At 45.7% G+C, this 17354-nt stretch overlaps 1 protein-coding gene across 2 annotated transcripts in view; it reads right to left on the reverse strand.

Moving 5' to 3' along the window:
• LOC106591416 (A disintegrin and metalloproteinase with thrombospondin motifs 17) overlaps positions 1–17354 on the reverse strand; it is a 199407-nt gene that overhangs the window by 14954 nt on the left and 167099 nt on the right. For both annotated transcript variants that reach the window (XM_082957904.1, XM_082957903.1), the window contains 3 exons: positions 10174–10309; positions 4183–4387; positions 3230–3382 (listed from right to left, as the gene is read on the reverse strand). In XM_082957904.1, the coding sequence (XP_082814030.1) occupies positions 3230–3382; positions 4183–4387; positions 10174–10309 (494 nt within the window). The remainder of the gene's footprint in view (positions 1–3229; positions 3383–4182; positions 4388–10173; positions 10310–17354) is intronic.

The following is a 17354-nucleotide window of genomic DNA, read 5'->3' on the forward strand; positions in this document are numbered from 1 at the left end:
TAATCGACAAGACAATGGTGAACCAAGGGCACACTTATACAAGTACTAATCACTGGGAATAGGGGCCAGGTGTGCGTAATGATAGTTCCGGAGGGATCCGTGACAATCATTTTTCCCCTCATAGGTATTTCATTTGGAACAATACGAACATTTTGTATAGAAACAAGTCTTTGTTTTTAGAACTGGGTTGATAATCATTTCCTCCTGGTGAGTCACTTTTTAATGCAGAAGGGATGTTACTCAGTTCTGAAGATTTGTTTGAGGTCTTTACATATCCCTGTTACACCTAAAGAGTTTGCATAGTCTTTGATGCTATTCCATCTGGAACTGTCATGCTGTTTAGAGGTGTAACCATACCTCACCTCACCTTCTTTAATGATTAGATTTGATTTGAGATATCCTCACTTAGTCCAGTTGACTCTCCAGTAGGAAAAATGTGTTTCTCCTTGCTCCCTCAGAACAATACGTGCTTTATTTCAAAGGAAATGTTATATATATTTCTTACTTCTAACTTACTGGAATACATTTGTTAACCTCCCTGGGCGAGCGTCCCACCTAGTCAACAGCCAGTGGAATCGCGTGGCGCGAAATACAAATACCTCAAAAATGCTATAACTTCAATTTTTCAAACATATGACTATTTTACGCCATTTTAATAATATCTGTTGGAAAAATGTTTGGTTATTACCACATGAATAGCTGCTTATCTGCTTGTTAACAAGTTCAAAGAGGTCTCTTTCAGAATGATCCATGAGCGCTCCTCCGCTCTCTCCACTGGCTTCCAGTCGAAGCTCGCATCCGCTACAAGACCATGGTGCTTGCCTACGGAGCTGTGAGGGGAACGGCACCTCCGTACCTTCAGGCTCTGATCAGGCCCTACACCCAAACAAGGGCACTCCGTTCATCCACCTCTGGCCTGCTCGCCTCCCTACCTCTGAGGAAGCACAGTTCCCGCTCAGCCCAGTCAAAACTGTTCGCTGCTCTGGCACCCCAATGGTGGAACAAGCTCCCTCACGACGCCAGGACAGCGGAGTCAATCACCACCTTCCGGAGACACCTGAAACCCCACCTCTTCAAGGAATACCTGGGATAGGATAAAGTAATCCTTCTAACCCCCCCCTTAAAAGATTTAGATGCACTATTGTAAAGTGGTTGTTCCACTGGATATTATAAGGTGAATGCACCAATTTGTAAGTCGCTCTGGATAAGAGCGTCTGCTAAATGACTAAAATGTAAATGTAAAATGTATTACCCTTTGAATCATTACCTGAAGAAACTGAAAAAAGACATTAACATTAACTGTACTTGTTGTGATGAGCATCCAGAAACTGTTTGGCATTTATTTTGGCATTGTCTACATGAGAGATATTTGTAGATTTATAATTGCCAATATTCTTGATGACTTTTGTTTATTATGGGAGAATGTACTGCTCGGTTTCCTTAACTATAACAAGGATAAATAAATCAAAATGTACCTCTTAAATTACATTTTTCTAATGGGAAAATGTCATATTCATATTCATTCATATTCATGTAAATTCACAAAGGAGTTCTAGCAGTACAGTAAAATCATTCTACAGTCTTTGAACAGTCAACATGTCTTTTAAGGCCTTTGTATAATTAAACAATAAGGCATAAGGGTGTGTGATTTATGGCCAATATACCATGGCTAAGGGCTGTTATACCACATACCCCAGCCATATACCACATATCCCAGCCATATACCACATATCCCAGAGGTGCCTTATTGCTATTATAAACTGGTTACCAACGTATTTAGAGCAGTAAAAATACATGTTTTGTCATACCCGTGGTATACGGTCTGATATACCATGACTGTCAGCGAATCAGCCTTCAGGGCTCAAACCACCCAGTTTATAATCTGTAATTTGTTGGAACATATATAGCGTATATGTTGTCCTTGTTTGTTCGTATATTTCCTGTATAACGCTGTCTCCATTAGTATTCTACTGTGTTGCTCCTGTCTCTATTTGATTAGTAAAGCGTTATAGCATGTTATTCTGTGTGGAGTATTGTAACCACCCATATAGAAGTTATTTAGTTCCCCTTTGGGGAGGATATCTGGACAATTTGTACATTTATTAACTAAGATATGGGTCTTTTAATTCCTGGCAGTACATTACAGAACAGAACAGCTGAATGAGTTAGTTGAGGTTACAATCACACAGGATACGTCCCAAATGGCATCCTTTTCCCTATATAGTGCACAACTTATGATCAGGGCCCATAGGACTGTAGTCAAAAGTAGTGCACTATATAGAGAATAGGGTGCCATTTGGGACTCATCCGTGAGAGGAAACACTTTGCATTACTCAGCGCTTTCATTCATCCTGAACTCTCAGTTTTGAAATGATCTCTAAAGAGACAAGAAAACAAACAGAATGATTAGTGAACATGTTTTGTAAATGGATGGTTTTTGCCCACTGCAGAGCCCAGCAGACGAGAGTATAGTTCAGCTCGGAGGATGAATCCCAAGTGGCAAATGTCAAAAGTAGTGCCATTTGGGACGCAACTCCAGAGTAGCCGATTGGCGCCTACTGTAGTTCAAAGTGTTAATAAGGAGGTTTGCTTGTATGTACCATCCCGGTCTGAGGACTTTACTGTGTGTGTGTGTTCCTTCATGTGTCTGTGTGTAGTACGAGTACAGGAATAAAGGTTGACACCTCTCCCCTCACAGCCAGCCACAGCAGACAAGGAGGTCAATTACATTTCAGGAATTAAACTACACTCCCCATGTCCATTCTCACCCACAGGAATTGAAATGGACTTGAGCCTGTTTCTATTGCCCTGCCCTAGTTAGACAGATGGGAAGAGAAACTGGTGGCTGGGAAGGTGTGAGGGCCAAGGTGCATTAGTCCATTCCTTCAGCAGAGTGTGTGAGTGTGTGTGTGTGTGTGTGTGTGTGTGTGTGTGTGTGTGTGTGTGTGTGTGTAAAGGGAATAGGTTGCCATTTAGAATGCATGCAGACAGTGATGCAGGTGCAGTCAGGCTATCTGTCAAGATGCCCACATCAGGACAGGCACAGCGTTGGCACCATGTTGGCATCACCTACACCGCTGTGTCACACGGAGGGATTAATCAATTGGAAGGGGGCATCTGGGGTGAGAGTCCTCTCCACATGGGAGATCTCTGTAAATAGATATTTGATTAAAAAGAGAGAGTATGTGTCTGTGTGTGTGTGTCATTTATGTGTGTGTATGGCCCATACCTTGGACCAGTCCCCAGTCTTCCACTCGTAACATTTGGAGCGGTCCTCACAGGGCTCCTGGTCAGCAGGCTGAGAGAGGGGGTCACAGCTCCCCTGGGGGTTGGTGCACCTCACTATCCTCCGACGGACCCCACTGCCACAGTCTGAAGAACACTGGGGAGAGGAGGGAGGGAGAAGGGAGAGGGAGACCAGGGGAGGGAGGGAAGAAGAAAGTGGAGGGAGGGAAGAAAAGGAGGGAGAGAGGGAGGGAGAGTAAGAAGGGAGATGGAGACGAGGGAAATGGAGAGAGGGAAAAATTGGAGTTGAGGGAGAGGGACAAAGGGAAGGGACATATAGAGGAGAGAAAAGGGAACATGAAAGAGGGAGGAAGAGGTGGAAAATAATTACAGTAGAGAGGGAAGAGAGGGGATGGAAAAGGAGAAGAAAAAGAGTGGAGGTAAGATGAGGTGAGAGGAGTGTGAGGTGGAGGAGGAGAGGGAGAGGAAGAGGGAGAGGGAGGTTAGAGTGATGTCAGGAAAAAGAGAGGGAGGAAAACAAAGTGAAAAGAAATATGAGGATAGAGAGAGTGAGAGAGGGAGTGAGAGAGAGGGCAGAGTTTTACTCATTATAGAAGCCTCCTGTGGTGGTTCATTAGCTCCCCTCTCCAACCCACTCCACCTCCTCTTCAGTGGAGCGAGGGAAGAGAGAGAGAGAGAGATAGAGAGAGAAAGAGAGGGGGGTGACAGATGTCTATATTATGCAGTACTACTGCAGCGCTGCTCCTACATGATTCTGCATCAAACTTAGAGGAAAGTAAGTGGTTTACTATTTCTCTCTCTCTCTCTGTGTCTCACTCACACGGGCACTCGCATAGACACGTGGACACACACTGACGTGCGTAAACACTCAAACACGCATCCCCGAATAGTCGCATAGACAAGCACACACCCCACCCCACCCCCACCACAACAGACCTTGGACCACTCAGAGGCCTCCCAGGCAGTGAGGCAGTGGCGTCCCTCGCAGCCCTGCAGGGCGGGGGGTTTGCCCCCCTGGCAGTACAAGTCCCGTGTGTGAATAAGGGATCCGTTCTGCAGCTGGTACACACAGCCCACCTCACGCAGCTGGAGACCCTTCCCACACGTCACCGAGCACTGGCCCCACTCCCCTGTCACCCACCTGGAGAGAGAGATAGATGTGGAGAGGGGGAGAGGAGAGAGAGAGGGAGGGGGAGAAAGAGGAAGAGAAAGAGGGAGAGAGAGGGAAAGTGAGAGAGAGAGAGATGATTTGCATTTATTAAGGATCCCCATTAGTTCCTGCCAAGGCATCGGCTACTCTTCCTGGGGTTTATTAAGGATCCCCATTAGTTATTGCCAAGGCATCAGCTACTCTTCCTGGGGTTTATTATGGATCCCCATTAGTTCCTGCCAAGGCAGCAGCTACTCTTCCTGGGGTTTATTATGGATCCCCATTAGTTCCTGCTAAGGCATCAGCTACTCTTCCTGGGGTTTATTATGGATCCCCATTCGTTCTTGCCAAGGCAGCAGCTACTCTTCCTGGGGTTTATTATGGATCCCCATTCGTTCTTGCCAAGGCATCAGCTACTCTTCCTGGGGTTTATTACGGATCCCCATTCGTTCTTGCCAAGGCAGCAGCTACTCTTCCTGGGGTTTATTATGGATCCCCATTAGTTCTTGCCAAGGCAGCAGCTACTCTTCCTGGGGTTTATTATGGATCCCCATTAGTTCTTGCCAAGGCAGCAGCTCCTCTTTCTGGGGTCCAGCAACATTAAAGTAGTTATATGACATTACATTTCATAACACTTTTCACAACACATTAAATGAGTTCCCTCAGGCCACTACTCTACTACCACATACACTACCAGTCAAAAGTTTTAGAACACCTACTAGGGTTTTTCTTAATTTTTTACTATTTTCTACATTATAGAATAATAGTGAAGACATCAAAACTATGAAATATGGAATCATGTACAGTAGTAACCAAAAAAAAGTGTTAAACAAATGTACATATATTTTATAAGAATCTCTAATATACATTTACATTTAAGTCATTTAGCAGACGCTCTTATCCAGAGCGACTTACAAATTGGTGGATTCACCTTATGATATCCAGTGGAACAACCACTTTACAATAGTGCATCTAAATCTTTTAAGGGGGGGGGGGGGGGTTAGAAGGATTACTTTATCCTCTTTAAGGAATACCTAGGATAGGATAAAGTAATCCTTCTAACCCCCCCCCCCCCCCCCCCCTTAAAAGATTTAGATGCACTATTGTAAAGTGGTTGTTCCACTGGATATCATAAGGTGAATCCACCAATTTGTAAGTCGCTCTGGATAAGAGCGTCTGCTAAATGACTTAAATGTAAATGTATATTAGAGATTCTTCAAATAGCCACATTTTGCCTTGATGTCAGCTTTGCACACGCTTGGCATTCTCTCAACCAGCTTCATGAGGTAGTCACATGGAATGCATTTCAATTAACAGGTGCCTTCTTAAAAGTTAATTTGTGGAATTTATTTTCTTCTTAATGCGTTTGAGCCAATCAGTTGTGTTGTGACAGGGGGGGAAGACCCAGAGTTACCTCTGCTGCAGATGATACATTCATTAGAGTCACCAGCCTCAGAAATTGCAGCCCAAATAAATGCTTCACAGAGTTCAAGTAACAGACACATCTCAACATCAACTGTTCAGAGGAGACTGTGTGAATCAGGCCTTCAGGGTCGAATTGCTGCAAAGAAACCACTTCTAAAGGATACCAATAAAAAGAAGAGACTTGCTTGGGCCAAGAAACACGAGCAATGGACATTAGACCGGTGGAAATCTGTCCTTTGGTCTGGAGTCCAAATTTGAGATTTTTGGTTCCAACCGCTGTGTCTTTGTGAGAGACGCGGTGAGGGTGAGCGGATGATCTCCGCATGTGTATTTCCCACCGAAAAGTATGGAGGAGGAGGTGTTATGGTGTGGGGTGCTTTGCTGGTGACACTGTCTCTGATTTATTTAGAATTCAAGTCACACGTAACCAGCATGGCTACCACAGCATTCTGCAGCAATACTCCATCCCATGGGCTTAGTGGGACTATCATTTGTTTTTCAACAGGACAATGATCCAACACACCTCCAGGCTGTGTAAGGGCTATTTTACCAAGGAGGAGAGTGATGGAGTGCTGCATCAGATGAAGTGGCCTCCACAATCCCTCGACCTCAACCAAATTGAGATGGTTTGGGATGATTTGGACCGCAGAGTGAAGGAAAAGCAGCCAACAAGTGCTCAGCATATGTGGGAACTCCTTCAAGACAGTTGGAAAAGCATTCCAGGTGAAGCTAGTTGAGAGAATGCCAAGAGTGTGCAAAGTTGTCATCAAAGCAAAGGGTGGCTACTTGAAGAATCTCAAATATAAAATATATTTGAATTTGTTTAACACTTTTTTGGTTACTACATGATTCCATATGTATTATTTCATAATTTTGATGTCTTCACTATTATTCTACAATGTAGAAAATAGTCAAACTAAAGAAAAACCCTTGAATGAGTAGGTGTTCTAAAACTTTTGACCGATACTAGTGTATCTACAATACAAAGTCCATGTGTATGTGTGTGTAGAGTGCGTGTGTTATCATGTGCATGTTTTTTAATATGTTTCTAAATATTTGCTTTGGCAATGTGATAACCCGTTCCATGCCAATTAAGTATTTTCTGATTAAATTGATTAGAGTCAAATTATCAACAGGTTAATGTTGGCAGATATGTAGAAATGAAAGTGTAGAAATAAGCACCATCTCTTTTAATCAACATGGCAGTAAACATTTAATGGCCTAGTGCAGTCAAAAACGTGATTTCCCTATGTTTTATATACATTTCCACACTGTGAGGTTGTGAAAATGATGGTAATTGTCACGACTTCCACCGAAGTCGGTCTCTCTCCTTGTTCGGGCGGCGTTCGGCGGTCGACGTCACCGGTCTTCTAGCCATCGTCGCTCCACCTTTCATTTTCCATTTGTTTTGTCTTGGTTTTCCGCAGACCTGGTTCACATTCCCTCATCTGACTAAATGTATATTACCCTCTGTTCCCCCCATGTCTGTGTGTGGAATTGTTTGTTTGTTACGTGTGGTTCGCATCAGGCTGGTTTGCGCCGGGTATTTGACCCGTGTGTTTTGTTTATTGTACCGTTTGTGTACTTTGGCGCCTGTTAACACCCATCTCTGCTCTCCTGCACCTGACTTGCATTCAACCAGTTGCGCACAACGTGACAGTAATGCCCTTTTAGTGTAAGAGCTGTTTGAAAATACAGTGTGAAATTTCAGCCTCTTCTGGTGGGATGGAGTTTTGGCCTGTAAATTAGTTAATAAGAAGAAAAAGAGTTCCAAACCTCTCTTCCAAAAACAGCTAGTTCTCAGTTTCCCACTCCCCACTCAGTCCTACAAAATTCTTGCTTGAGTAATTGCTCTGTGCTAAGAAGCAATTTTTGCCATTTTAATTGAAAACAATCACAGTAAGGTACTTAATTGTTACCCGTAAATGATTGATGTTGAGATAAAAATGGCTGCATTGAACCTTTAAGTGTTCTCTGTGTTTAACAAGAGTGGTTCGCTACGCAACACAAAACACAGACAAACTGAGCAATTGAAATACTCTTAAATTCTCATTCAAAACAAAAAACAGTGCCAACACACTATCCTCCTAGTATTAAAAACCACCAAGTGTCTTTTGTACGCTACGATGTCGCAAATGAAGTAGTGTTGACTAATCCACTGGGTCGTGATCAGTAGGGCACGTCGTAGCCAAACGTTTTGAAACAGAAAAGGAAAAAGTCCAGGTAGTCCCTCCCCAGTTTCAGAGCATCTTCTTCCAATTGGTGCCTGATGAACATTACCCTGTAGATGTGACAGAGTTTGGGGTTTGGGGTTTACAGCACCAGGCCTGGTGAAATGAGGTCGTAAAGAGTTACAGCCAAACACCTGAGGCCTGTGGAAAACTGGGCCTCTATTTTCCAGGTGATGTAGTAATAAACTAAAGGAGTAGATGGAGAGGTCCCAGTCTGTCTGACCATCTGTCTGTCTCTCTCTCTGTCTGTCTCTCTCTCTGTCTGTCTCTCTCTCTGTCCGTCTGTCTCTCTGTCTGTCTCTCTCTCTGTCCGTCTGTCTCTCTCTCTGTCCGTCTGTCTCTCTCTCTGTCTGTCTGTCTCTCTCTCTGTCTGTCTCTCTCTCTGTCTGTCTCTCTCTCTGTCCGTCTGTCTCTGTCCGTCTCTCTCTCTCTCTGTCTGTCTCTCTCTCTGTCTGTCTCTCTCTCTGTCTGTCTCTCTCTCTGTCTGTCTTTCTGTGTATGTGTATGTGCATGCGTGCGTGTGTGTTCTGCTTCCATGTCCATGTCTTTTATCCCTCCTCCTCTTCCTTTCTTTACAGCAACGTCCTGATACTGTCCACTTCCATTCAATATTTGGCTGTACCTAACAAGTCCTGGTAGAGATGCAGCTGACTGATCCACTGAATGGATGCAAAGGGGAAAGGGGCTAAGAGACTGCAAATTATATCCACATCAATGTATGTCTTAGAAACGTATAACTGGGCTGGGTCCAAATACAGTCTTTGTCTACATCCCAAATGGCACCCTACTCCCGATACTACTTTTGACCGGGCCTGGGTCACATGTAGTACACTATAGGGAATAGGGGGCCATTTGGGGCAGGTCCTTTTTCTGTTGCCCAAAAATATATACAATATCTATGGGGGCTGTCGTATAAAGTTAGCACCGTATTGACAGAATACACTCAAGAATAATTTGAAAGGAATCTTTTTCAATGAAAATAAAGTTAAATGAACAGAAATACAGAACCCCGTGCTCAATTTACTAGCTAGAATATATATGGGCTAGAATTCTAGAATCTTTAGAATCTAGATTCTAGAGGCTAAAATCTAGACAGAGTGAAACCACAGTTCAGTGAGTGTAACATAAGGGGATTTGTAGCCTCACTCCTCAGCCTGAAATGTGCCCACTCACGTTGACTAATAGCTAACTTTTTGGTGGCACAACTGACTAAAAACATTTCAGGAGGGCAGACATGAATCTGTGAGGCAGAGGTCCCAGTTGCTTGTGAGCTGAAGCAGGAAGAAGTGGAATGGCTCTCCTGGGGAACTCCAGTCGTTCCATGTATCTGAACCATTCCTGAGCTAGCACACCTGATTCAACTTGTCAACTACTTATCAAGCCCATGTTTCGGTGAATCAGGTGAGCTAGTTCAAAGCGACAACAGAAGTCTCTACCCTGAAGTTTGAGTGATATACAAGTACATTAGTGGGAGTCAGTGTGAGGCTGGTTCAATAGGCCAGACGGCACTCTGCCTTTTATGTGGATAAGGTAATAAGACACTTTAAACCACTTACATCTCGCACCCTATTCCTTATATAGTGCACTAATTTGACCAGTGCCCTATGGAAGTAGTGAACTATATAGGGAATAGGGTGCCATTTGAGATACAGCCCAGTTTCTTTGAACAGAGAGATCAGTGGTCTGGTTTAAATGCATCAGCAGTACAGCTCAGAAACATTCCTTGCTGCACGTTCCTCTAATGTAAATCTCTGCCTGAGTAGGACATGAAACAATCACACTGCGCATGCATGCTGACAGGCACTGCATGCTGACAGGCACTCGACTGCACATGTATTCTGGATCCTCCTTCTATCGCCAATTTAATTCAATGGAGCTGTTTTTTTTATAATCACTCAGAAACAGGATGATGCAATATTGTCATCATCCTGTTTCTCATTCAACTATTCCTGATACAGTGTGTGTGTGTGTGTACCTGTATGTGTGTGTGTGTGTGTGTGTGTGTGTGTGTGTGTGTGTGTGTGTGTGTGTGTGTGTGTGTGTGTGTGTGTGTGTGTGTGTGTGTGTGTGTGTACCCATGATTATAAGTGTGCATGTGCTTGTATTTGAAGTGTGTCTCACCTGTACTGACAGGGGTGTGAGTTGCAGCGTCGTACTTGGGGTAATGGCCTGTTCTCTGGTTGGCAGAGGCTGTCATTCACCAGAGTCATGTTCTTATTGACCAGCCTCATACAAGACACCACTGTCCTCCTCTCACCTGGAAACACACACACACAGTTATAATCTGAGGTATACAAACACAAACAAATTACAGTGAAAGAGAGAGTGACAAAAAGAGAGAGAGAAAGACAGAGAGAGAAAGTGAGACAGAGAGAGAGAGAGAAAGAAACAGAGAGAAAGAGAGAGAGAGAGAAACAGAGAGAAAGAGAGAGAGGGAGAGAGAGAGACGCTGTCTCAAAAAACCTTCAAACTGTTTTACACACACAAAACACATGGAGTTCAAGCCTCTGTCTCAACCGGCATAACCCTCCAGTGAACTACATCATAGCCTGGTCTAATGCGAAGGTAATTACACAATAAAGCTCAGTTAATTAACACTAAATCAGAAGACTGAAGTCCTATATTTGGAGCTGAGCTGGCCCCTATCCAAACCACCACTTGCTGGGTAAGGCCCCGACTACTGTGTGTGTGTGTGTGTGTGTGTGTGTGTGTGTGTGTGTGTGTGTGTGTGTGTGTGTGTGTGTGTGTGTGTGTGTGTGTGTGTGTGTGTGTCTGTGTATACGTGCATGCGTGCGTGTGCGCAGGGCTCGAGATCTGGGCTTTGCTCCAACTTTATGAAAATCCACTTAAGTGCACTACAGTATACAAGGACTAGAGTGTTTGTGTTATATTGTGTTAAGTGCACTACAGTATATAAGGACTAGTGTGTTTGTGTTATATTGTGTTAAGTGCACTACAGTATATAAGGACTAGTGTGTTTGTGTTATATTGTGTTAAGTGCACTACAGTATATAAGGACTAGAGTGTTTGTGTTATATTGTGTTAAGTGCACTACAGTATATAAGGACTAGTGTGTTTGTGTTATATTGTGTTAAGTGCACTACAGTATATAAGGACTAGTGTGTTTGTGTTATATTATGTTAAGTGCACTACAGTATATAAAGACTAGTGTGTTTGTGTTATATTGTGTTAAGTGCACTACAGTATATAAAGACTAGTGTGTTTGTGTTATATTGTGTTAAGTGCACTACAGTATATAAGGACTAGAGTGTTTGTGTTATATTGTGTTAAGTGCACTACAGTATATAAGGACTAGTGTGTTTGTGTTATATTGTGTTAAGTGCACTACAGTATATAAGGACTAGTGTGTTTGTGTTATATTGTGTTAAGTGCACTAGAGTATATAAGGACTAGTGTGTTTGTGTTATATTGTGTTAAGTGCACTACAGTATATAAGGACTAGTGTGTTTGTGTTATATTGTGTTAAGTGCACTACAGTATATAAAGACTAGTGTGTTTGTGTTATATTATGTTAAGTGCACTACAGTATATAAGGACTAGTGTGTTTGTGTTATATTGTGTTAAGTGCACTACAGTATATAAAGACTAGTGTGTTTGTGTTATATTGCGTTATGTGCTCATGGGTTTCTACTATATGGCTCAGAAATGACTAAATCTAGCTTCCCACTACAAAATATATGTCACAGGTTTCATGTTCCTACATCGTCCCAAAATCCTGTGCTGGGAAATGTTTTATGAACACTGTGTACAGGCTCCCTGACGGTTATGCCAACCCCCACCCCATCCCTTAGTGTTCTTCTCAGAGCAACAGTGTGTCGGCAGAATTCATTTGGAGGGAAAACGACTCATAATATTTACTCTAAAAGCCAAAAGATACTGGAAGAGTAAAAATGAATTCTGGTTACCAAAGGAAACAGAGATTTGTTCCATACACACAGTGAGACGTGGACTCTCCTGTGAGGACTTCAGGTTTTCCTCATATTCGAATCTCTCCAAAAGTGGGTAACAAAATGTCAAGTAGAACTCTATGCTAAATAGGTTTACGCACATAATATTTGCCAGGGGTACAGTGCCCCCAGTGGCTCAGTTGGTAGTGCATGGCGCTTGCAGGGGTATTGGGTCCCAGTGGCTCAGTTGGTAGTGCATGGTGTTTGCAGGGGTATAGGTTCCCCAGTGGCTCAGTTGGTAGTGCATGGCGTTTGCAGGGGTATAGGTTCCCCAGTGGCTCAGTTGGTAGTGCATGGCGTTTGCAGGGGTATAGGGTCCCAGTGGCTCAGTTGGTAGTGCATGGCATTTGCAGGGGTTTAGGGTCCCAGGTGGCTCAGTTGGTAGTGCATGGTGTTCGCAGGTGTATAGGGTCCCAGGTGGCTCAGTTGGTAGTGCATGGTGTTCGCAGGTGTATATGGTCCCCAGTGGCTCAGTTGGTAGTGCATGGCGTTTGCAGGGGTATAGGGTCCCAGGTTGCTCAGTTGGTGGTGCATGGCGTTTGCAGGGGTATAGCGTCCCAGGTGGCTCAGTTGGTGGTGCATGGTGTTTGCAGGGGTATAGGGTCCCAGGTGGCTCAGTTGGTAGTGCATGGTGTTTGCAGGGGTATAGGGTCCCAGGTGGCTCAGTTGGTAGTGCGTGGTGTTTGCAGGGGTATAGGCTCCCAGCTGGCTCAGTTGGTAGTGCATGACGTTTGCAGGGGTATAGGGTCCCAGGTGGCTCAGTTGGTGGTGCATGGCGTTTGCAGGGGTATAGGGTCCCAGTGGCTCAGTTGGTAGTGCATGGTGTTTGCAGGGGTATAGGGTCCCAGTGGCTCAGTTGGTAGTGCATGGTGTTTGCAGGGGTATAGGTTCCCCAGTGGCTCAGTTGGTAGTGCATGGCGTTTGCAGGGGTATAGGTTCCCCAGTGGCTCAGTTGGTAGTGCATGGCGTTTGCAGGGGTATAGGGTCCCAGTGGCTCAGTTGGTAGTGCATGGCATTTGCAGGGGTTTAGGGTCCCAGGTGGCTCAGTTGGTAGTGCATGGTGTTCGCAGGTGTATAGGGTCCCAGGTGGCTCAGTTGGTAGTGCATGGTGTTCGCAGGTGTATATGGTCCCCAGTGGCTCAGTTGGTAGTCCATGGCGTTTGCAGGGGTATAGGGTCCCAGGTTGCTCAGTTGGTGGTGCATGGCGTTTGCAGGGGTATAGCGTCCCAGGTGGCTCAGTTGGTAGTGCATGGTGTTCGCAGGTGTATATGGTCCCCAGTGGCTCAGTTGGTAGTGCATGGCGTTTGCAGGGGTATAGGGTCCCAGGTTGCTCAGTTGGTGGTGCATGGCGTTTGCAGGGGTATAGCGTCCCAGGTGGCTCAGTTGGTGGTGCATGGTGTTTGCAGGGGTATAGGGTCCCAGGTGGCTCAGTTGGTAGTGCATGGTGTTTGCAGGGGTATAGGGTCCCAGGTGGCTCAGTTGGTAGTGCGTGGTGTTTGCAGGGGTATAGGCTCCCAGCTGGCTCAGTTGGTAGTGCATGACGTTTGCAGGGGTATAGGGTCCCAGGTGGCTCATTTGGTGGTGCATGGCGTTTGCAGGGGTATAGGGTCCCAGTGGCTCAGTTGGTAGTGCATGGTGTTTGCAGGGGTATAGGGTCCCAGTGGCTCAGTTGGTAGTGCATGGTGTTTGCAGGGGTATAGGTTCCCCAGTGGCTCAGTTGGTAGTGCATGGCGTTTGCAGGGGTATAGGTTCCCCAGTGGCTCAGTTGGTAGTGCATGGCGTTTGCAGGGGTATAGGGTCCCAGTGGCTCAGTTGGTAGTGCATGGCATTTGCAGGGGTTTAGGGTCCCAGGTGGCTCAGTTGGTAGTGCATGGTGTTCGCAGGTGTATAGGGTCCCAGGTGGCTCAGTTGGTAGTGCATGGTGTTCGCAGGTGTATATGGTCCCCAGTGGCTCAGTTGGTAGTCCATGGCGTTTGCAGGGGTATAGGGTCCCAGGTTGCTCAGTTGGTGGTGCATGGCGTTTGCAGGGGTATAGCGTCCCAGGTGGCTCAGTTGGTAGTGCATGGTGTTCGCAGGTGTATATAGTCCCCAGTGGCTCAGTTGGTAGTGCATGGCGTTTGCAGGGGTATAGGGTCCCAGGTTGCTCAGTTGGTGGTGCATGGCGTTTGCAGGGGTATAGCGTCCCAGGTGGCTCAGTTGGTGGTGCATGGTGTTTGCAGGGGTATAGGGTCCCAGGTGGCTCAGTTGGTAGTGCATGGTGTTTGCAGGGGTATAGGGTCCCAGGTGGCTCAGTTGGTAGTGCGTGGTGTTTGCAGGGGTATAGGCTCCCAGGTGGCTCAGTTGGTAGTGCATGACGTTTGCAGGGGTATAGGGTCCCAGGTGGCTCAGTTGGTGGTGCATGGCGTTTGCAGGGGTATAGGGTCCCAGTGGCTCAGTTGGTAGTGCATGGTGTTTGCAGGGGTATAGGGTCCCAGTGGCTCAGTTGGTAGTGCATGGTGTTTGCAGGGGTATAGGTTCCCCAGTGGCTCAGTTGGTAGTGCATGGCGTTTGCAGGGGTATAGGTTCCCCAGTGGCTCAGTTGGTAGTGCATGGCGTTTGCAGGGGTATAGGGTCCCAGTGGCGCAGTTGGTAGTGCATGGCATTTGCAGGGGTTTAGGGTCCCAGGTGGCTCAGTTGGTAGTGCATGGTGTTCGCAGGTGTATAGGGTCCCAGGTGGCTCAGTTGGTAGTGCATGGTGTTCGCAGGTGTATATGGTCCCCAGTGGCTCAGTTGGTAGTGCATGGCGTTTGCAGGGGTATAGGGTCCCAGGTTGCTCAGTTGGTGGTGCATGGCGTTTGCAGGGGTATAGCGTCCCAGGTGGCTCAGTTGGTGGTGCATGGTGTTTGCAGGGGTATAGGGTCCCAGGTGGCTCAGTTGGTAGTGCATGGTGTTTGCAGGGGTATAGGGTCCCAGGTGGCTCAGTTGGTAGAGCGTGGTTTTTGCAGGGGTATAGGCTCCCAGGTGGCTCAGTTGGTAGTGCGTGACGTTTGCAGGGGTATAGGGTCCCAGGTGGCTCAGTTGGTGGTGCATGGCGTTTGCAGGGGTATAGGGTCCCAGTGGCTCAGTTGGTAGTGCATGGCATTTGCAGGGGTTTAGGGTCCCAGGTGGCTCAGTTGGTAGTGCATGGTGTTCGCAGGTGTATATGGTCCCCAGTGGCTCAGTTGGTAGTGCATGGCGTTTGCAGGGGTATAGGGTCCCAGGTTGCTCAGTTGGTGGTGCATGGCGTTTGCAGGGGTATAGCGTCCCAGGTGGCTCAGTTGGTAGTGCATGGTGTTTGCAGGGGTATAGGGTCCCAGGTGGCTCAGTTGGTAGTGCATGGTGTTTGCAGGGGTATAGGGTCCCAGGTGGCTCAGTTGGTAGTGCATGGTGTTTGCAGGGGTATAGGGTCCCAGTGGCTCAGTTGGTAGTGCATGGCGCTTGCAGGGGTAAAGGGTCCCCAGTGGCTCAGTTGGTGGTGCATGGCGTTTGCAGGGGTATAGGGTCCCCAGTGGCTCAGTTGGTAGTGCATGGCGTTTGCAGGGGTATAGGGTCCCAGGTGGCTCAGTTGGTAGTGCATGGCGTTTGCAATGGCAGTGTTGGGGGTTTGATTCCCATGTGGGACCATTACAAAAATGCACTCACTACTGTAAGTTGCTCTGGATAAGAGTGTCTGCTAAATGGCTGAAATGTAAATGAAATGTAGGCAACTAGATTCAGCCACGGGATGATTTTTGTCTAAGCGGTTTGTCGGGGGGGCGTAACATAATTCTAGTCATTTGTACACTGCAAACTGACCACAACTAAGCTCAAAAAGAGGTTGTATTTAAAAATAATATTAATTTCATACCTTGATTACATTGAGACACCATCACATACTGTATGTCTTTTATTTGTGGGAATACTTGGGAAAAAACACTTGCAGGCCTGTTGCCGACCCCTGATATATGCCGACTTTCAGGAAATAACATTGATCAAATTTGGTAAACGCTTTAAGTCATCAGACAGCTAGCTGCCTACAACAAATTAACCGCTAGCTGGCTGCATCAAACTCACCACTAGCTGGCTACAACAAACTCACCACTAGCTGGCTACAATAAACTAACAGCAAGCTCTCTACAACCAACTAACCGCTAGCTGGCTACAACAACCTAACTGTTAGCTGGCTACAACAAACTAACCGCCAGCTGGCTACAATAAGCTAACCACTAGCTGGATACAATAAGGTAACCGCTAGCTGGATACAATAAGCTAACCACTAGCTGGATACAATAAGCTAACCACTAGCTGGATACAATAAGCTAACCACTAGCTGGCTACAATAAGCTTCACCCTTGACATTGTTAAAGCACTCCAAATGAGTGAACATACAAACAAACGAAAGTGGTTAACCAAAACCAGCACACACCCTCTCATCAGCCAAGGTTGAAACTCCTATCACAGCTAAATGACATATGTTACCAATGATTCAGATTGAACAACGCATTATAGCTAATCGGTCACTGGCTAGCGATAAAACCGCTGGTGTCATGGTGCTGTTTTCACTCTAATTATGACCAGACTTGCTTCGAGAGTTGCTTCACTTCATAATTGGATGGATTTACTATAGTTCATAACTAAATAGTTTTACAAAGTAATCAACCTTTAAAAAATAATGTAATTGATGTAATAGTGTTGAGATGAGTGCAAAAGCAAATTGAAGTACAACCTACTGATAATTGTAACTTATTTTTGCAGTCTTTTTTTCCACTGGTTGAGATGCAACATCAGTTGAATTTATAGTGAAGGGTAATCTACTCTTAAGGGTTAAAACAACATTAACTAGCCACCTATCCATCCACTTCACATCTACTGCTAGATGATGGTAAAATACTGTTGCTCTGAGTTAATAAAAATAATGCTTTTTCCTCAAAGTTTTTTTAATATCACCAGAATCAGCTCTAGATATTTGCAGTCTCAGCAATGAACTGAGAATTGAATAGGCAAAACTAGAGATACGTACTGTATGTGTGCAGTGTGCTGTCCACTGTGTGTGTGCCTGCATGAGAGTGCACGTGTACATGCACGTGTTTGAGTGCCTTTGTTTGCGTGTATGTTCGTGGGAACCCAGTTGAGAGTCCCACAGTGGGAGCCAGCTCTACCTGTCTGGTGTGCTCTAGTTCAGAGGTTAGAAGTTGACCAACACTGGGCCTATTTGTCTCCCCCAAGCTCCAAAGGCCTGTCCAACTAACCCTCTGACATAGCCTCTAACACGTCTCCAAGCCCCATCCCACTACCTTGGGGGGACTGAAGGGGGAGGGGGGAACTGAAGGGGTGGGG

Source organism: Salmo salar, chromosome 11 (genome assembly GCF_965601325.2).
Source record: "Salmo salar chromosome 11, fSalSal1, whole genome shotgun sequence".
In the NCBI taxonomy this organism is placed as follows: Eukaryota; Metazoa; Chordata; class Actinopteri; order Salmoniformes; family Salmonidae; genus Salmo; species Salmo salar.